This window comes from Strix uralensis, chromosome 9, assembly GCF_047716275.1.
Source record: "Strix uralensis isolate ZFMK-TIS-50842 chromosome 9, bStrUra1, whole genome shotgun sequence".
NCBI lineage: Eukaryota > Metazoa > Chordata > Aves > Strigiformes > Strigidae > Strix > Strix uralensis.
Genome location: NC_133980.1, coordinates 4,344,789 through 4,366,830, shown reverse-complemented (window position 1 = coordinate 4,366,830; position 22,042 = coordinate 4,344,789). Strand labels below are relative to the sequence as shown.

Genomic DNA, 22,042 nt, shown 5'->3' with positions numbered 1-22,042 from the left:
TGTTATTTGAATGAGGATAAAGGCCCATGGTTTAGACACATGGAAACCTATTCATCTACAAAAAGATAGTGTTTCTACAATGTTTAATTTCATTTCTTTTGGAAGAACTACACATACTTTGAAAATGAACTTCAAACATGTTCTACTTTTCCATGACAATGAAATTATTCAACTGACATTATTTCTGTATCCGGTTAGTAAACAAAATCAAAATCTTTTGGCTGTCAATTGCTATAAAATGAAAACTACTTTTGTCTGAGACCAAGCTCACAGTATCTGATCTTGAATTGTGAGGTACTTTGGGAAAATGAGACAGCTTTGAATTCAAATTCATTCTCTCCAGAGTCTCTTTGGGGGGAAAAAGTGTTTGCAATGCATTTGTGAGGCTTCCCAGTTCTTTGTCTTTCTTGGCCAGATTTGCATTAGTCTCAGTTTGGTGTCTGAAGGTGACTACAGGGCAGGTACATTCTTTTTATTCTTATTTTTTTCATGGGGAGATTTCTTTCTCAGTTCCTCCTTAAAATTGACTAACCGTTTGGTTTTTTTCCTAAACAGAGGAATCTTCTGTGTCCTCTTCAGCAGCCTATAAGATGTTGCAAAGCTGAACAGTGTGCCTTCACACTCAGATTCAGAGTTGTCATAAAAATTTCCCAGGGAGCTCTGGTAAGGCTTCTGGCTAGAACTTTTGATAAAATAGCTGCCTCACTGTTTTTCAAAGCTCTATTCTGAACACTGGTTATTGAAGCTTAAAAGAGGAAAAAGATGCATATGGTGTGGCAAGCATTTACTTTGTTATAGCCATTAATGAACTTTCTGAATGTGCTTTCTTTGCAGGCCATCTCCTTATTGAGCTCACAGGCACTGGTAGAGCCCTGGAGGGTGCTGGTGCAGCAGAAAAGTTGTTCTGTGAACAGCGTTGCTGATTCCAGATGTTCCCTGCAGTCTTGAAGAGTGCTAAAGAACTGGTTAAAGTATGTGCTGAACCTTCTTCATGTTGAATTCCACCGAACTCATCACACCTTACCTTGCTTGGTGGTGTTCTGCAACAGTCTGTGGACTTTATCCATTTACTCATGTGATAAAGAAAATAAGGTACAAATACAAAAAATAAAGAGGAAGAGGTATTAACCTAAATTTTCCTTTGCTCCTATTTAGTAGTGCCAGGGTAGTTTAAAAATTCAATGCTGATCAAGCTAGAGAGAACATGCAATGACTTCAGCCAAAGGGCTAAGATACTCTTTTCAATTTAAGGAGTCCTAGCCTCCAACCTCTGTTTCAGCACTGTGTATTTTATTCGCTGTTTATGTAAAATAGAGAAATAACCCTGAAATCACCCAGTCTTCTCTCCAGATGAATATAAGAATGGGAGAAGTGTAGTTATAGTTTCTCTTAGCTCTCTCTATGGGCTAGGGTTGTTCTAATGGAATTTCTAAAACCTGATCATTTTCAGCATGAAGAGGAGCTGTGCTTCTATTTTTGAAAGGTTGGTGGGGTTTTTTTTAGTTGAACACTGGAACAAATCTTCTGTGATTTCAGTGTCAAAAAGGAAGATTTTGGGGGCAGGAGTAACATCCATGCAATCTGCTTGTTATTTGATGGTGGAATTTGATCAAAGGGTTCCCAGGAGCCCTCTAAGAGTTGTGCTGAATTTGGAGCAGTTTTCTGCTTGCATGCATCTGCCTCATTAGTTTGCCAACATGTCCTGAAATTCTTGGGAGCAAATTCATCAGCAGTATAAACTGACCTACAGCAGCAGAGTTACAGCAGGAACAGATTGGGTCTCCTGCCAACAACCTGTTCAATTGTACCACATAGAATCTGAGACTCTCACCAAAATGTTGATTTGACCCAATTATTTAACTTTTGCCCAACTAGGATATTTGTTTTGTCTCAGGAAAAATAGGTTATTACTCAGTGTATACAGGATCTGTAATATTCAGATATATGCAGATATATGTAGATATAAACTGTAGTACAACTGTGCCCAAACTGCCAGGGAGGGACTTGCTTATGGTCCTCCTGTCCCCAGAGCTGGGAGAGGAGCCCGAGTGCAGGGGAGCCCTGGGCTGCTCCTACCAGGAACTCCTACAAGGCATTTGTTCAGCAGGGCATAGTAGTCAGAAACTTCAGGGGCTGTAAGGCTCCATGGGATAACAATCCAGTGACTCCTTGGAGAGGCTGGACCCTCCTCTGCTCTCTAGGTAAAAAGCTCTATATGTCACTAATCAAACCATAATTCACTTAATGTGACCTCACAGTGACACATATGTTTCGTTGAGGCCCTGCAATATTCTATTCAGGCCAGAGTAATAAAAGTTTCTTCAGATCTCAACTACATAAGTCATTAAAGCAGAATCTTCTTGCCGCTCTCACTGAATCTTTCCTATTTTTGCCTGGTTTTGTCTCATGTTGTGTCTTGGTAAGACCATTATCTTGCTTTCACACAATGCCTTTCATCTAAAGACTTCAGAAGCATTCACAGAACTAATTTCATCTTCATTACCCATATGGAAAAATCATGAAGCAAGCAGATGATGAGTGCATGATGATTGGAGGCTGACAGCCAGCTAATGAGTAGCTGACCTGGAGTGGAGTGCAGACCTATGGCTCTTTACACTGAACAGTCACTTGCACTTCAGTACGCAGAAAAGTGATAAGGGCTGATATCTCCTTCTTCTGAAGGAACAAGGGCTGCATCTAGTATCTCAGAGAAGGAGTAGACTTCAGGTGGCAGCTGCCTTGTCATGTGCAGAAGGTAAATCAAGTTAGTTTCTTTTTCCCAGGCTTGAGAGATGAGTCTTTGAGCACAGGATTCCTCATTGCTGCCTCTCAAAATTGCTCAGCCTTCTTCCTTTGTTGAATATGACCATAGCTGCACTGAAGAGCTCCCAATTTGCTGAACTGTGATTGCAGAGTGTGCTCCCGTTGGTTCTGTGATAGATGTCCTTCCATGATGGTTAATGCTTATGTTCCTGTTCAGTTCCTGACTGAACTAGTAGTCTGCAAGCAGCTTCTTGAAGGAATTAAGGGGTCCAAACTGTAACTTAATGTTTGATACCAAAAGAGTGAAAAAACAGATCTCATGAAACTGTAGAAAAAGTATTACTTTTTCCTAACATGGTCCCTTAGCTGAAAACTCAATTATTAGCACAACTTTCTGAATTAATACAAGCAGGGAGATAACTATGACCAACTAACAAGTTTTCCAAGTTATATGTGATTTAATTATAAACCTGTTAAAAACTAAGATATAAAAATCTCTTTTAAAATTACTACATTTTAAACAGTACCTAATTTCCTAGCTTGTTTTCCTACACTATTCTCTACAGTCTAGACTATACTCCTGGGCTTCTAGTAATTCTGCTTACCAGCTGTCAGAAACGAATCAGCTCTTAATTCCTGGAAACCAGAGCAGGACACAGTAGAGACCATGCTGTTCCAGCTCTTGATTTAACAGAGTTCTTGGTTGTCTTTATGGTTTCTCAGTCTGACTAAAAAGCCTTCTCCACTCCTTCTTCTTGGAGTTCAATATCACATCTTGATCTGAGAGCCCTCTTGTTGATATCCTTTGTCAACTAATGAAGATATATTCAGCTAGGAAACCTGCTGGTTAACCCTCTTGTGAGACCTTTTTGTTCAGTGCTTTTACGCTCTCAAGTTACATAGAAAATGTTCGCTAGGTGATTGATAATATATGTTTGTAGCACTGTGAATTCAGGAAAGCACTTAAGCAAATGGTTATATTGATGACAGGGTGTTTGCAGACATGTTTAAATGAAACACACGGCCATATGCTTTGCCGGACTGAGTACTTTACTGGAACAGTTAAATGAAGATATAAACCTTGGGAAATAGACATACATCAAATAAAACCCCCAGCCTCCCAAACCATTGATATCTTTGTAATCCATATGAAACCATTATTTCTCAATATGCACTCATAAAGCAGTATATTTAGCAATATTGAGAGGGATGTTAGAATTAAATTTCCAGAGTTTTCTTGCACACATACGGACATGCCTGATGTTACAATGAAATGGAGAGGGTGAGATAGCTAATAGCTAAACAACAGGCTGAATTTCAAGAACAGAGTCTTTGAGAGTGGTGGCATTGATTTGTGTACAGATGGAGGGTTACAGGAGAGCCCCAGTACTCTATATGTATGATTAATTTTCTTTCTTTTAAGTGATGAATAAGGAAAAGAGACCCATTCGCTTTGTGCTCAGAGAGGACACATCTCATTCCTGCACTTCACATTTGGAGGTGAGATGCTGAGGAACTTGAATAAATTTGTGAACATTTCAAAAAATACAAGTGGCACTTCTCAGCCATTTCTACATTACTAAAAAGTAACTTGTAAATACTTTAATAGTATGAATTGAAAGCTTTCCTTTGGAAAATAAAGATTTAATGTTAAGATTCTATCTACCTGTTGTGAGAAAAAGACAAAACCCAGTTATGTATGAAGGTTTCATATTAAAATTATGATTGAAGCCCTTCCCTATAAACTCTTTTCCATGTTAATCTTTTATCTTTTACTTTTGACATTTATTGTTAGTATTCCATGAAATCGGTTTATATTAATATTAAAATTAATACTTTATAATTCATTCCTGAAAATGTTTTGAAGGTCATAAATCTGATTCTCTCCTGAAACTATTTTAGTAGCTCTTTTTCTCATCCGGGAATGTTTAATGACTTCTTGTGGTGCTTAAAGCAGAAATGATAGACAAAGAATGTGAAGGTTCCATGAAGGTTGGATGGAAAAGAAGAACATGCAACATAGATAAGCTTATTGGCATTTTATGTCTGCTTTTCTTTCATTTGAAGAATCTGATGTGTCATATTGAACCAAAATATTATTAATTAACCAGCCATTCCTTGGCTGCAATAATCACTGTAACCATATTCAATCGAAAGAGTTTCTGCAATCTGCCTGTGATTATGTTTGTACCTGCCATTGGTAGCTGGGTTAGCAAACAATGCAATGACTTGATAACAGCAAAGGATAAAGCTCTATTTTTATGTTGAGCTTTACAATCAAGAGCAGCACATGAAGGAAACAGAGGAGCTTTAAGGTATGTCATTTTATTGAATTTCTGGAGTTTCTGGAGACGTTTACGTCACTGCTCAGTACACATCACACAAAAGAACTTACATTTATAAATTATAAAGTCTTATTTCCAAAGTCTTAGGTCTTGGGGGAGATCATGAGAAGGAAAGAACTGAAATGCAATGTTATAGTTGGAGGGGTGGGTGGAAGGCTTGATGACAAGAACTTTAATAAAATTATAGTTTTCAGAAAAATAAATGTTACTTTTTAGGACTCCTAGTCAACGTATATTCAGGCAATGTTAGAGGGAACTCAGGAGAGGAACTGCTGGAGTGTCATTTTCTCATCATGAGGAATAGACTTTAAGATGTATGCTTTTCAATATACAGTGTAGATTCAGACCTTAAATACAATATTCCCTGGGGGAGTAACAATAAACATGATATTAAGAATGGCCACAAATTTTTATATTGATGGAAAAACCGTGAATAACACTGTTATTTACAAAAGCTTCTTTACTAATCACCATATTGAAAAGCACTTAAAAGTACTAGCTTTACTCTTCTGGGGACTGTTGATGGAGCACATCCTGGTATAGGTGGGATAGAGTTAATTTTCTTATAAGTAGCTGGTAGAGTACTGTGTTTTGGGTTTACGATGAGAATAATGTTGATAACACACTGATGGTTTAGTGGTTGCTGAGCAGTGCTTACACTAAGTCAAGGACTTTTCAGCTTCTCATGCTGCACTGCCAGTGAGGAGGCTGGGGGTGCACAGGGAGCTGGGAGGGGACACAGCTGACCCCAACTTCCCAAGGGGATACCCCAGACCATACAGGATCATGCTGAACAATAAAACAGGGGAGTGTTGGCCGGGGGGTGTTGGCCCACTGCTCAGGGACTGGCTGGGCATCAGTCAGCGTGTGATGAGCCATTGCATTGTGCATCGTTTGTATATTCTTTTATCATTATTATTATTTACCCTTCCTTTTCTGTCCTATTAAATTGTCCTTATCTCAACCTATGAGTTTTACCATTTTCGAGATTATGTCTCCCATCCCGCTGCGGGGAGTGAGCGAGCACCTGTGTGGGGTTTAGTTGCCTGCCAGGTTAAACCACAACAGGGCTTTTGCTCTTCGTTCATTCCTGTGGCTGTGGGATTTCCATGAATAAGGGTGCAGGTAGGGTGATGGGTTATACTTGGAAGAAATGAGAGGCAAGAATATACAATAGATTTGAACTGTTATTTAAAAAAAAAAAAAGAAAAAAGAAAAAAAAGAGCTTCTTCTAAAGTGTTTTTCAATCCTTTGGGTCACCACTAAAACATGTAAAAGTGTTTTGATGTGCCAGTGCAATGCACGTGTATTCTCATACTTTCTTGCTTTAACTAAAAAGAACAAATTTCTCTGTATTTAAGGCTCTTTTATAAGGTTAAGCGTTCTTAACCAAATGTTTAATGCAGTAGCAACTGCCAATGTATATTGATCTGGATGCTGGAGAATAGTTTTAATTAGTTTTATTACTGGTGCACAGTTCAGTGTTAATGGTACCGTGTTGCTCTTCACACAGGGCTGAGCACTGGCTCTGCAGCCAGCACAGCCCCCTTGGCGCAGCACGCCTTGCTCCACTGTGCCCCATAAAAAAAGCAATACTGGGAAAAACATGAGGTTTAAACAGCATTTTAAGGCACTGACTCCACCTATATACTCTCCCTCATTTCAGTTGTGATTTCAGCAGCAACTAGTGTGCCATGGGCTTATATGCATTATTATTCTGCTTTACAAATAAGTAACTTACCCTGTTACCTATGTCTTGCCTTTCCCAAGTGTCACAGACAAGCAATCAGAGCTCATTAGAGGTTATGTCAAGTATGTTTTTAACAAATCACCATCCTCCCTTATAAAACAGGATATAGTTTGTGTTTGTTCTAAAAACAGAAAGAATATTTGCAAAAAAAAAAAAAAAAGGAAAAAAACAGGGGAAGAGGATTTTGTTTTCATTTTTCATGAATTTCAGGACCATGTAAGAAACTCCATAGTTAATCGCAGGAGAAAATTGTTCTTTATGTATAAAGTGGTTTGCAGGGAAAGGAATACACTTGTCAGTGATTGCCCACTAGTGTAATAATACAGTAATCTGTGCTGTGTGAATTGTCCTGAATTGGAGATTTATTGCATGTAGTCCTTAAGTAGTGTGTTATTTAAGCCCTGGGATTAGGGGAGGTGGTTTAAAACCTGAATAATTTCTACATTTTCTTAATTTAATAAATTAGTAATGTAATTTATAGAGTTTTCAAAGCTGTTACTTATGCTTTCCTTACACCATTGGTGTTTTTCTGGGTCTAGATGAGCAAGAGGAAGTTCAGTGGGCTGGAGATCACCCTGATTGTCCTCTTGTGCCTGGTGGTGATCGTAGCCTGTGTCCTCATTGGGCTTTTAGCATCAGGACAATCCGGAATCAAAACTAGAGGTAAGTACTTCCCACTGCTGCTGTAGGACCAGCGTGAAAACCCTGAGTGGGAACTGCTCAGCTCTGCTTGCTGAGACTATTGTAAATACCACAGAGCTTTAGGAACTAACTGTTGGCATCATTTCTGTCACTGTTGGATTCAGGCTTTTCATGAACGTGGACATTCAAATGAGAAAAAAAAAATCACTATAAGTTAGTTAGCTGTTAAAAAAAAAAACAATCACTGTGAACTACTGACTCTTAGTGTTTCTGTTATGTTCTTATCATTACCCAATGATGGTCAATCCTTCCTAAAAAAGATATGGAAAAAGTTATCAGTTATGAACATAATAAATGTCATGACTCAGAATGTATTGTCATGAAAAAAACTTATATCGCTTCCTCCCAAGACTGGACTCGTTTCATAAACATAGAACTGGTGTGATTTCAGAATTTTTGAATTTAAAAAAAAAAACACTGAAAGAAAGAACAGGTAGCAGAGAGACTATGTGGGAGCAGCCAAATTGTGTGGAACATACATTATAACCATAAAAACTTATAATGTTTCTTCCTAATGTATTAGTACTTTAGAAATCACTTGTCTTACAGGGATGTGATATAGAGCACTCCGCTTTACTTACAGTTTCATTTTGTGTGAGTAACCCCATTTACACACAGGGATTGAAGCAAAAAGTTTGGAGGTGAAAATGGCATAAAATAAAAATAATTGCTTATACAAAACACTTTGGTGTTTTAGTAAAACTGCCCAGACAGACTAATATCTGCATCTCTTCTGCCTGTTTCTGTTAGAAGATGAGTAGGAGTCTGCCTGAGCAAAAAGTACAAGTGCATATATTAGAGATAATGCAAACAGGGGAGGCTGTTTATTTGTGTTCATCTCAGCCTGAGACAAGGTTTCTACACTTCACAGTTCTCATTCCAAACATACACAGTGTTCCAGATATGTAAAGTAACTTTCAGTGTTGGGAGACACTGAAAACGACCACTGGGTAGCCGTTTGTCAGCTAAAGTTGCCAAGAGGTCACCTTAAATTTGGTCTGACAAACCTGAAATCTAATGGAGCATCTTGATGGAGCTTTAAGGTGCTTTTACCAGATGCTCTAATTCAGGCTGTTGTGGAAGACCAGTATTTGAGAGGAAGGAGCACCTGTGAGAGCAGCAGCACAGTACCATTTAGGAAGAAGAAATGTCCTTCCAATTTTAATTTGGCATGTATTTTCACACTAAGCAATGCATACTGAGCTACAGGACTTTCCAAAGTTTGGATTAACATATACTTTAAGAAATAAAACTATCAATATCACCCATATGTTCAGAAATTTTAAATTGAAATTGGCCTACCTTTATCTGAAATAGTTGTGTGCAGTTTTTCAAAAGTAAAAATAAATCACACTATCTATAATTTACACTCATTTGTATCTATATTAATGGTTAGAGTTTCAGGATGGTAAGAAACAGCCAGCAGAAGCAGTTACTGAGTTAAGAGGTAATCAAGTTATACCTACATTTTTGAAATCCTGGTAATAACCCATTAATTTATTTCCCTAACAGAGTTTTTGCCAGTATGTCCGAACATCATAATAGCAGAGAGAATCGACTGCATCCCGGATCAAATAGCAACCAAGGTCTGAAAACATTCTAGAAAAAATTAGAAAATAGGCTTTATCCTGTAAAACCTCATGCTTAATTACACAAATGTAACTTGTCTGTACTATTTCAGTTGTTTTCTTAACCTTGTTTAATCTGTGATTGACTGATTGTATTGCAGGGAAGTGAAATTCCTGTATACCCCATTTCAGCCCATTGACAGAAGGGCTGATTTTTCTAGCCACTGTAGCAGTTTGCTGTCAAAGGTTGAAGACCACTGCCAAAGTACTCCCCAGCAGTTTGGTTTTGGGATAGGTGGAAACAAAATTAGTCGGACATCAAGTGGTTAAAAAAAGTCACTCTTTACTTTTAACAAGTGGCCTGAACAGTTTTGATGGTCAAGTACTAGCATTTACAATAGGTCAGAAATAGCAGGTGAAGATGCATTTTGCCCAGATGCACAAGACTTTTGTAATATGAGAGACATGGTCACAGTTTCCTTTCGGAACCTATTTGAATCTCAGTGTCTTCCTTTCTTTGTGGCGGTGTCTCTTATCTGGGAAAGCACAGAGTTTAGGAATGACCTTTTGGCTTAAGAATCTATGAGTTAAGATTCCCAGTGAAAATTATCTGAATTTTTCAGTGCTTTCACATTCAGAACATTTTTATAGTGGTTGGCCTTAAAAGGCTATTATTTTTTTTTAATATTATTATTATTGTTTTTCACCTTTACGATGGATGTTCTCATTTTCTGATGGAAGCTGGTGGATGCCTGATACGTTTCTTTGGTCTGGGGGGGGCATTTTAGGATTAATAATACTGAATATATTATTATGTGTGATGTTTATGACATTCACAGAGGTATAAAAAATTATTTACCAGCTGTCTCAATCTCTGAAGAAATTCCCAGTCTAATTCCAGAAGTGACAGTTGTTAAAGCCTCTGTCATGCCATGGGTTTTGTTATGATGTATGGTTCAATAAAGTCTGTGGGCGAACAGGTTAGTAAAGGCTCAAATCACAGCCTGTTCCTCTACTCTTTTGGTTCCTTCACCCCCCCAGGAGCAAGCACACCATGGTAGGAGCAGTCACGCAGATCACTTTAATCTTTAATTACTGCCTTTGAAACAGTCACCCCGCATTAAGTGCTGCACTCATCATAGAGTGAGGGAAATAGTTTTGGTCTAACTGTAAGCCTTATTGTAAGTCTACCCTTGCATTTTTACCATCACTGATTACAGAATCACAGATATTTGATTAAAAATAATCAAATTATAAGTAGGGCCAGATGCAGATTTGAACATTGGGGTACCTGCTCTGGATTTAGAGGTATAATAAATGATTCCTGAAGCAGTTCTTTCCTTTGTGAAGACTAGGCAGCAGATTTCACAGGATCAGAGATAAATATCCCCTTTAGCCTGTGCCTTGAGAAAAGCTGTTAGGTGCCTGCCTGACACAAGCCAGAGTCCCACCCCAGTGTGTCCATTCTTTCCTGTATAACTTTTCTCCTGGAGGCATTTTGGTTGTCCTTCTTCAGGCTATTCTAATACGTCAGCCAGCAGAGCTGTAAAACTACAGGTACCTGCTTGGAATAACATAACTCTTCTGTAGTGGTTTCCATTAATGGTTTTCAGAATATACAGCAGCTGGGAAAATTATGATTTGCCTAAGCTCATATAGCAGGTTAGTGTCTGTCTTGATTTCTTTCTTGACTGAAGATATCCTAGAGGAAGCCAGAAAATGAGGAGGATTGCAGAGGATAGAAGTATGGAAAGCAAATAGATATTTATTAACTGATCACAGGGCTGACGATGACAGACATGCTGAAAGAAAGTAGATATTTATTAACTATTCAGTGCTATGGAAAAATGCCATGAAGTTTGATTAGACAAGAACAACACACCAGTAAAAAAAATAACTACCATGAGCAGAGCTAGTGCAGTCCATTATTGGACTGATACCTCTGAAAGCTTGGGGGAAAGGTGTATTGTTGTTTTTTGTTTTGGTTTGTGTGGTTTTTTCCCCAAATATCCTGCTGGCAGAGGTTTGTTTGGGTGCACAGAAGAGAAACATTTTAGTTCAGCACACAGACAAACTATTCTGTTAATCCTTGGTGCTCAGTTCAGTGTTCAGAAGCCATCTCATACTGTATCCCAGTGTAAACTGTTTCCTTGTATCCAAGATTATTTCTAATTAAGCTTTGACTTTCTCTTTGGCTTTAATGGGTATTGGTATCTATTACGCTGGTTTTATAGCTCAGAGGCTGTGATCAGCTCACGCCTTTGTTTACACTAAATGACAGCTTTTATAACAACCTCTCCAGTGTTTTTGGATGAACTCTGCTCTTTTCCTCTTGTCAGGCGTAACCGATCTGCACTTCTGTATTTACTTCCTTATGCAGCAGGCTCAATGTGCCACGAAAATACAGAGCTCTAGCTTACAAATTCACTAGAATAAGATCTAGCTAGGAGAGTATCACTGGACTGTAAAATAACTGCTGAAAGTAGTCAACAAGTGTTCATGAGATGTAGCTGGGGAAAAAGAAAAGCATGCTTATGAAGTTGGAAACTTAGATGCTTGAACTACCAGACTTAGGAAAATCTGTTGTTCAAGCTATTCTGAGTTGTATGGGATAGTCCCTGGGCTAGGAAGGGATAAGAAGATGGAGGAACCAACTCTGTTCTTGGGTGTTTAGGATATTCCCCTATGTAGGAAGGAAAGGAAGTAATGAAGTAAGGGAGCAAAGCTGTGTTCTCTGCAATCTTGGAGAGGATTGGTGCTTCTTCTCATTTACTCTGAAATAGTTTATAAAACAGAAAATAGGGAGCTCTCATCATTGGAACTGGGAAGGTGGAAAGTGAGCATGGATTTTTCACAGCTTTAGGAAGTGCATTGATTCCCGGATCAATGCGGCAGAAAATGAGTCACTATATCTCTCCTCCAATCACGTTTTTTGCTTGAAACCTGATGAAAATGACAGCAGACATGTTTTCTGATGTGATGAGTCCATGACAGAGAGACAACCATTTATCTGTTTGGTGAATCTAGGTTTTATCTTGGGTAGTTTTGCAGAGATTTCTGTGCGCTGAGCAATTGCTACTAAATAAATGCACTGACTTCTCAAGCCAGTGATTCTGTGAGCTCCCTCTGTGCTTTCCTTCAACACTTGCACTATTTCTGGGCTGGAGCTGACTTATTTTTGCTCTGTTCAGAGACTGAGAAAAGCATTTGACCTGCACCAACCAGGTTGGGCTCTATAACCCAAAACCAAGTGCCACCAAGGACAGAAGCAATAAGGATTTTGGACCATCTCCACCTGTTTCAAGCTGCAGGATATTTTAAATAAGCATGGCACAAGCACCAGAAATATTTGAGCACAATCAGATGAAGGCAGAAACAGCTTCTGTTAGTGGGCAGGTGGAGGGAAAGGTCTTGAAGATCTGCATGTTGGATTTGGATACCTGAGATCACTTATGGACACTGCCCTTTGTCCTCAGAGAAGCTTGTTGTATTACTGCTGCCCTTTGCCCTGAGAAATGAGTTGGGTATTTAATGTGAGAAAATGTGTGGAAACATAGTGATGTATTACCCAAATCTTATCTTCAAACATAAAACTCATGCAAACAGTGCATGAATAAGTTAATTTCTAACAGCAAAGCAAAGGTACTGTAGCTTATTAGACTACTGAAAGGTAGTGTAAAGGTTGGTGCCACTACACTGAGAGATATACTTTAAAGAATAGGTTTATTTGCTTGGTATTTTTTGAAAAAAAAGTTTATTTATCTCAATTTGAGGTTCTGCAGAATCAATCTGAACATTTCTGATACTGAAAAATTACATTAAAATGTAAATATTAAACATAATGATCAATTATGCATGTGTAGGTGTTTAACCAGATGTTTACCAGATGTTAAGCCAACTGTAACTTTTACCTCCCCTCCAGTGTGTGATTTCGGGTTAGAATAAACTGCATCTGTCAGCTCAAATGCTTCAAAAATTCTTTTTAAATGTTCATTTTGCCTGTGGATCTTTTGGTTTTAAGAAAGAATGAGTGTCTAATAAGCAAGTTTCTACTCTGAAATCCAGAAAATAATCCTTTCAATTTAGTGTGTTCTGTGCTGTTGAATTAACTCAGTGGAGTTTCAGAGAGGGAGTTGGTCTGATTGCAGTTATTATTAAGGTTTCTGGTATTTGGGGTAAAATGCACTCCCTGTGCATTTTAACTGTTTCAGTATAGAGGATTTATTTGTGTAAAATCAGCTCATTTGTGCCCCTGATGTCCTTAAATCAGAGCACCTGCACCCTGCGTGGCTGCTGCTGGAGTCCCAAGAGTGATATCAGTGTGCCCTGGTGTTTTTTCCCTTCAAACCATGGGTACAAAGTGGATGGGTCAACAAGATCAACTAAGGCAGGTAAGCTGCAGGCTGAACTCCCCAGTTTATGCATCTGCTGATGTCTGATTCAACACAATAACATTGCGATGTGTTTTTTCCCAAGGATTCGAGACTACATTAACAAGGCTGCCATCACCTTCCCTCTTTGGAAAGGATACCAACACTGTCCTCCTCACAGGAGAGTATCAGACACCAAATCGTTTCCGGTTCAAGGTTAATCTTTTATCTATGCTGTTTTAAGGTTCGCGTTCTGAGCAAGATTTTAGGCTGGCTGTCAGTGTGCAGTGTGATTAGGAGGGCTGGATTAATCCCTCTGATGCACTCCCATGACTCCTACTGAAGTGATCCTCTCCTCCTTTCTTTGTCCTCTCTGTGTTGCAATGCATCAAGTTAACAAGCGTTTAGCACAGTAGGATTTCTGTATGAAAAATTACTGAGACCTTTGAAAAGCTCGACTTTTATATTATCCACCTTTTTTCCTCATCATCAGAAAATTCTGGGGATAAATATATTTACTTACTGTTTATTTAGGGCCTGGCTGTCTCTCAATCATTTTGACAGGAGATGTTAGCTCTTGCAATGATTTCTGTTCTCTAAGGAAAACTCAACAGTCCATGTCATGAATGTGGGATATCGATGGGTTCTGGGGTTGAGCAAGGCTTCTGCTGTGGGAGACCTTCCTCTTGCCATGGGTTCCTGCTGAGCAAGGGAAACACAGCGTCAAGTATTATGAGAGAAATGGCTGAGAATGAATGATGAAAATTGAAAGTGAATAACAATGAAGGCAGAAGAGACTGGGATAGGGGTTGGAATATCCTAGGTGAGAAATATGTGTTAATGCTGGAAAATGTTTGAATTCGACATTAGTTTTTAAAGGCCCAACACTTCGGTTGTTTAAATGTGTGCAGATCACTGATCCTAAAAAACAAAGATTTGAAGTTCCTCATGAGCATGTGCAACCTTTCACTGGATCTGCAGCCTCCAATCTAAACTACAAAGTGGATGTGAAACAGAACCCCTTCGGCATCGTGGTGACCAGAGTGAGCAATGGTAGAGTGCTGTAAGTAACGGTGGTGCTTCTACTGACTGACATGGATGCCGCTGGTTTTCTCTGAAAGGCCACGTTGCCACACAAGCAATGTATGTCCAAGACACCATGTGTGAGGTGCCCTCTTGGACGTGTCAGCTGCTTCGTCTCTTCTTCTGACTGATGGATGTTCTGCAAGGTCTCTTGTGAGGCCTTTGGAAACAAATTCTGTGATATGGAGAGTTCTGTCTGAAAGGTTTTAGGTCTGGCTCTGTTTGCTTTCCCCCAATATTAGGGAAATCTTTACAGCTACTCTGTTCCATCAATTTGGGGAAATTTTATTATCCAAAGGAGTCCCTGCCAGTGCCTCAAATTGTATGGGAACACTCTTCATGCATCTTTTATCTTATTTGTGACAATCATGCAGAAGCTCTGAATCACCAAAACCAGGTTGCCCTTTAGACCTGTGATATCCAAGAGTAGGTGGTGCAGGCCACTGATAAGCTGGTCATGCAGTGCTGTAAGTAACATATTTGAGGGACTTGTAGATTGCATGCTATCATCCCGTTTAGGTTCTAAAACTAAATAAGTAGAACAAGCCTACAAACCTAACGGCATGGCTTTGAGACCCATTAGAAGGGGAAGTGTCAGGATGAAGCTGCTTATGAAATCAGTCCAAGAATGATTACCTGCCAGAGTGCTAGGCCAGTTGGATTATCAACGCTTCAAGTTTAATTAATTAGCGATTACTTTTGTGCTCTTATTAGTATTGTTTTCTTGCTTAGAATCCTCTACAGTGATTGATTTGCAATTATAGAGAGCACAAAAGATGGACTTGGTATTCAGTAGTGCATGACTGCTTAAACAGGTATACGGGGAGGGAATAAGAAACCCCATCCAATAGAACCACGTTGAGGCAGCACTCTGGAAGGTAGTTTGCCTTTTCCTTAGGCTGTTGTTTAATTTGATAAAAGTCGTTGCATTTCTGTCTGTAAAGGAAAAAATTACAATGAGGCTTGACTCTGAGTACCTTAAGGGAAGCTGTTGTTAGCTTGGGATAGGTAGTCCCTCAGAGATAAATCCTTGGTAAGGGGATATGTTTTCAACAAGAGGCGTGCTTTCCCCCAACTCTTAAACAACCAAGCAAACTGGGGGCCTCTTTGGAAAAGGAAGAGTGAGGGCCGATGATTTTATTGCAGTTCATTACAAAAATCCTAATTATCCAGATAGTTATAAAGCTTGGGACCTTCCATCATCATCTGTTACACTTGAGCCCCTCAAAAGAGTTAGAGTTCTGATAGACCTATTAGCGTCATAATTTGCAAGAAAACCTGAAAGACTGCCATCATTTCATTGGAAAGACAGACTTCCCCCTGCCCAAGAAAGCAGGTTTCAGTACAGTTTGTGAGCAGATGGGCGAGATAGTCACAGAATCACAGAATCATCTAGGTTGGAAAGGACCTTGAAGATCATTTAGGAAATGCAAAGCAGTTCAACCATTCCTCTGCACTTGGCTTCTTAGGGAGATATTTAATTGTATCACTAAGATTAATATGATCAGAATCCCAAAATTGTTGTCAAACATGTTGGTAGTGTTGTGGGCACACAATTGGCTGTGGAAAAGGTTCCCTACAGATGGTGGCCTCCATCCATCAGGAGGGAGGATGCCCAAGCTGCCCGATGAGGGCTTTTTGGCACCATTGGGGACCGCAGGTGGGGTCACAACCTGAAGCTTTGCTGGTCAGGAGAGTCTAGACCCTGGTTCACCATTACAGCTGCAACAGCTCAGCAGAGCTAAAGGAAGGAGGGCGAATCCATGAGTCCTGTGCCTTGCAGTGAGCTGCTCGTTCGTGCTCCCCATGGCAGGAATCGGGCTGCCTCCCCCTGCTCCCTCCTCAGCACCACTCTGATTTCCCCACCATTTCCTGAGTCCTCCCTGTAGAAACAAGAAATGAAATTAGGTTTTTTCTAAGTATTTAAATCTCACATAATCCTTGTTTGGAACATGAATTGTAACGCAAGGGAGTGGTAAAAGGTGCAAAATTAAATTAACAGAAGAAAATTCATTAATGAAATTGACTGTTACTGTGTGTTTTGCTAATAGATGTAAAGGAGGAATATTGATCTCTGCCTGTTCTCTTTGTGCAGTAGTCTCTGCATCTATTTGCAACACCACCAACTTCACGTTCCTTAAAAAGCTTAGCAGTTGCTTTATGTTGAATTCGCTACAGGAGATGTGATAGCCATGAAATGGGATTTGAACCATGCTGAGGGTCACATTATCACTTTAATCTGTGCTCATCTACTCTCTGTTTATTTGAGAGCCGTAGTCTGCCTTTCCCTGTAGTGACTGGCCTAGCAGGACCTGAGAGTGGGTCTTGTTTGTTCTCCCTGGCAAGCAAAAGCTGCAATTGATTTGCAAAATCTGATGGATGGAGGGGATTATTTTTGTGTTTCTGTCCACCCACAGAAATTCTCCATCTGCCCCATAACTGGGAGTGGCCACGGAGAGTGGGTTCAGGATTTGGTGCAACAGCTGTAGGGGGGGAAGCTTTGGTGGAAGAGGGGTGTGCAGATGTACCCTTGAAAACAGGCCACTTGTATGAGAGATTTCTGTAGGGTCAATGGGCACTGCTCATCTCCTCATCTGTGCAAGGGTCACTCTGCTCCAGCCCCGCACCATCCTGCCTCCCTCCCCTTCAAGTCTCTATATGGAGACCTGAACCCATTACCCAGCTCTAACTGAAAGGAGAAGAAACAATTATTGCAGCAATTCTTGGTGAAATACTTTTTTTTTTTTTTAAATTGTTTCATCAGATTTGATACTACCATAGGACCTCTGCAGTATGCTGACCAGTTTTTACAGCTATCAATCAAACTACCTAGCAGCAACATTTATGGCGTGGGAGAGCACGTGCATAAGCAGTACCGGCACGACGTTAACTGGAAAACCTGGCCCGTGTTCAGCAGGGATATTGGCCCCTCTGGAGTAAGGACTGGTTTTATTACACTTATTCTTTGCAGATGACTTCTGTAATCCCAGCCTGTTATGCAGTAGACACAGTAATAATGTCCATCAAGTTTTTCCCCAAAGACATGTCAGGCACTGCATGTTATTACTAAAGGCTAGATGGTACTGATGGAAGTTCCCTGAGGAACAGCTTTTTATAAATATTTTTATTTTTGTGTTGACGTGCAGTTGAAAACCAGTTGATAAACATTAATATATGAGAGTCTTCAGTTTCTACTGATAAAGTAAATACCAACATGTGCTAATGCATTGCTGTGTGCAGCATTCAGTAGAGATGACACATGCTTCTTGAGTTAATGTCCCTGTAGCTCGGCAAATGATGGAAAAGTTCTCTTTAACAGCTGTCTCTTCACAAGGTAAAAGATGTCTGTCAGCAGTTATTTGTTTCTATAGTCTCTATGGCTGTCTCTTTCCAAAACAATTTCTAGGGCACTCACTTTTTTGATAATTATAAGACTTTTTGTCTCTATTACCTCAGTTTCATTAAGTAAAAAACAATAGGCTTTACTTTGAGAGAGCACTTCAGTATTTTGCTGAAATAGCAGATACACTAACAGAAACTAGGGGGTGAGACCAATAAATGTAATTAATGAGTAATTTAAAATTTTTCCCCCTTACATTGAGACATATTCTCACTGTTTTCTCTGGTTTGAAGATAGTTCTTACCTGAATGGCTCTATTGAGTGTAGACTCATTAAGTTAAACCAACAGTGAACAGAATCGTTAGGCTAATTTCAAATTGCTCATGTTCTGTTCTTTGTCAATTTGTTCTGAGTTTGCTTTTGCAGGGGAAGAAGCACAACTATTACAACAATTGTTAAAATTTATAAGGTTTTGGTTGTTAATAATAACAACGGAGAAAAACCTTAGAAAGGAAATAAAAAAGAAGCAAGGCACTCTCTTACTTCCATAGATTAGACATAAAAAATACTACCTTGCAGGATTAACAGAAATATAGATCAGATGTAAAATTTAATCTATGGTGAATGCTGATAAAAACACCCTTCAAGTTCTATTGTTTGCTTGATGTGCATAGGTATTACCCAGAAATAGTGCTGCAGTATAGGCAGATTTGCCTGAAGATCCATCATATCTGCTTGCTTATGTTATCTATATGTTTGGGGAAACTTTTGTTTTAAAGGAGAATGTTCTCATAAAGGAGAAGAATGCCAGGAAAGAGAAAACAGACCTGTAGGAAAGTTTTAAGATTTTAATTTTTGTTGTTTGCTATATTTTGAGGAGTTTCAAGTTCACCTGTGATATATGTTGAAATATCCCAGAACAGATACTGTTATTAGATTTTAATCAGCTTGGTTTTCTTTTTTATACCTTCAGGCAATGCATAACTTATATGGAGTTCAAACTTTCTTCCTGTGCTTGGAAGACAGCACTGGAGCCTCCTTTGGTGCTTTCCTAATGAATAGCAATGCCATGGGTAAGAAAGCTTTCTCTGTAGCTCTGAGCATTGCAGTGAAATATCTTTTTAAATGATCTGTGGGACTGGGATCAAAACTGTAGTGTTTAGCATACGCGACATAAGCAGTAAGTAGCACACAGTTAACTTGAAGATTGTGCCGGAAACCTTAAGGTCAGAAATCTATCCAAAGCTTGTGCAGCTCTGCAGATGTGCAGGACACTGGAATCAGAGCCTAAATCTGGAGTGAGCAATATTTGAGCCCTTTAGTCTCTTTAGATAAGCATGCATTTATGTATGCTTTACAGAGCTCTTCACATCTCTTGAGGGTGGAAAGTTGTACTAAAAATTTAAAGATAGAAGGTTGAGCCATTGGATTTCTTCTGATTCTCTTCTCTGTAGGATGTAAAGGAATGGAAAAGTGGACATTTAAAAGTCATCTGAATACATTTCCCCTTCATTGCAAGTTCAATTAATGGTTTTGGTTTCCTTGGGTATTTCTGTTTTGTGTTTTTTTCTTAAGTAACTTCTCTAATCATCACTTAGAAAATTACAGTTATTTTCAAATAAACTGGTATTCAGAACTGGTTTTGTGCGCTCTTGTCTGGCAGAGTTCGTGGTGCAGCCTGCTCCAGCAGTGACCTACAGAACCATTGGTGGGATCCTTGATTTCTATATCTTCTTGGGGAACACTCCAGAGCAAGTAGTCCAGGAGTACCTGAAGGTACCTTTAGCTAGAGAGATTATGCATTAAACAGATTTTTAAAAGTGCTTGCGATTTTTTGGTGATTTTTTTTTTTCCTCTCTATATGACAGTATGTCTTCACTGTGTTATCTATTAACTGAAAATGTGACTCAGTATATATTTAACTAAGAATAACTGTTAGTATGTCCCTAATGTGACTGCTGTCGTTAGTAATAGCTAGCTGGGGTTAAGCTGGGATGTAGATATTTTTAGCTGGCCTGTTACTGGCAGCTGAAACTTAAACACTACTTTTGCTGGAGATGCTGGAGCAGAGACTATGCAGCAGGTTGAGATCCAAGAAGTCTGTAGCTGCTAAATTCATCAGTCTGTATGGCCTGACTGATTTACACGGTGGTCACTGGAGCTAGAGATGGTCTACATGAGTAACTTATTATTCCTTGCTGGGGCTCACTCGTGTTCCAAGGACAAATTCTTTTTCATATGGCAATATTACACAGTAGATAATGTGCCTACAGATATATCATGATTTTATGGTCATAAAATATCATTGATACCTTTAGTACTTGAGGAGATCTGCTTAGATTTCAGTGACACTTTAAAGAATGGGCATTGTCTTAATATATTCATATTTCTTAAAATAAATGAAAAATACAGAAAAATATTTCATTTGGGAGTGGGCTGCTCATTTCACACACTCAGGCTTAGTGTATATTATTCAAGTATGAATAGGAGTATGGATCTAGGGAAATGGGCGCAGAGGTGACACACATAGTGTCCACTGACAGTGTGTGGGATTTTTGCTTTCAACTTGCAGCTCGTGGGACTGCCGGAGTTGCCTTCCTACTGGAGCCTGGGCTTCCAGCTCAGCCGCTGGAATTACGGGTCTCTGGATGAGGTGAAGAGAGTTGTGGAGAGGAACAGGGCGATTGGACTCCCTTATGTAAGTATGGGGTTTGAGGAGGGCAGCAACCCTGCGAAAGCAGAGCTCTGTAGGAGAAATAACCCAAAGATCCTGACCAGGGTGTTCTGCAATGGTTCATTTCACATCAGTTTAAATTAGTAAATTTCTAATATATAGGCTTCTGGTCTCAAAGGTTTTTGTGCATTTTAATGGTAGACCCATTATCAGAATGTAGGACATGGTTGGGTTTAATTACAGTGTTTTATTTGAGCACTTTATTGTAATACTTTTTCAGTGATATTTTCCAGCTATATCCACTTATCTTCTCATGTTATCTAATCCATGAAATTTTTTTTAATTGTCCTGTGGACAATTATGGAACCATATATTATTCTTAATTGACAGCCAAAGGTAAAGTACAATTAACTTTTAAAATTGGATTTCAGATTACATTAGCCTGATGGCTTAAATATCCTATCCTAAATATCCTAATATTAAGCTAAGAGTTGAGGAAGAAATGTTTGGATTTAAGGGGACAGCTCTTGGAGACAGGCAACTGCAATGAAATAGCCACATGTCTAGGGGCTATTTGAAAGGATGCCAATATACACATTCATTTAAATTCTGTTCATGTTAAATGCATCTCTTTCTAGGCACAAAAGATGTGTCAGTACCATTAATTAGGGCTGTAAGTATGAGATGAGATTCACATTGTTTGTAAATGGTCCTGACAGCATACTTTCTTCTGCCAGGCTGCAGTAAAGTCCCAACAGAAAATTAACTATAGGACAAACAGGAATTGTCAGAAGAAATTGTGTTGGACTAATATACAAAATCTTTTTGTATCACTTCTCAAGTTAAAACTGAACTCCCTTCTGTTTCAGGATGCTCATACCACTGATATTGATTATATGGAGGAAAAGAAAGATTTTACTTATGACAAAGTGAAGTTTAAAGATCTCCCTAATTTTGCAGCTTATATGCATGACTATGGACAAAAATATATTATCATATTGGTAAGCACTTAACTATTTCTTTTTCCCTTGTAATTACTATAATTATAACCATTTATTATTATACTTTGCTTATTCTGTGTAAATATTACATTTATTGCCTAACATTCTAGTTGTCCATAATAATTGATGGAGTGTATCCTGAATTCTTCTTATTTTTTGTTTTCTTTTTTTTTTTTTTAGGATGCTGCTATTAGCACACAAAATCTAGTCGATGGTAGTCCATATGGAAGCCACGTCAGGGGAGAGACAAAAAAAGTCTGGATTAATGAATCAGATGAAGTAACAGCATTACTTGGGGAGGTAATCACATTTTTATGAATACAAACTTGGTCTATTGTCACTGTTATGGTTTAATTTGGGTCAGAGGCTCATTTTAAATTCTCATTTTCTAAGTTGCTTCTTTCAGTAAAATTACCTGCCAGTGACAACTAAATTTATAAGGTCTC

The 22,042-nt window shown here is 38.9% G+C and overlaps 1 protein-coding gene across 1 annotated transcript in view; it reads left to right on the top strand.

The window, feature by feature from the left end:
• Window positions 1–7,346: 7,346 nt before the first annotated feature.
• The window catches only part of SI (sucrase-isomaltase), a 52,235-nt gene continuing 37,539 nt past the window's right edge, over window positions 7,347–22,042 (top strand). Inside the window, exons 1-11 of the mRNA XM_074878453.1 lie at window positions 7,347–7,521; window positions 9,073–9,146; window positions 13,399–13,519; window positions 13,605–13,714; window positions 14,410–14,561; window positions 17,346–17,517; window positions 18,895–18,994; window positions 19,585–19,697; window positions 20,494–20,619; window positions 21,465–21,596; window positions 21,777–21,896. Of these exons, the coding sequence (XP_074734554.1) occupies window positions 7,398–7,521; window positions 9,073–9,146; window positions 13,399–13,519; window positions 13,605–13,714; window positions 14,410–14,561; window positions 17,346–17,517; window positions 18,895–18,994; window positions 19,585–19,697; window positions 20,494–20,619; window positions 21,465–21,596; window positions 21,777–21,896 (1,344 nt within the window). The 5' untranslated portion in view covers window positions 7,347–7,397. The remainder of the gene's footprint in view (window positions 7,522–9,072; window positions 9,147–13,398; window positions 13,520–13,604; window positions 13,715–14,409; window positions 14,562–17,345; window positions 17,518–18,894; window positions 18,995–19,584; window positions 19,698–20,493; window positions 20,620–21,464; window positions 21,597–21,776; window positions 21,897–22,042) is intronic.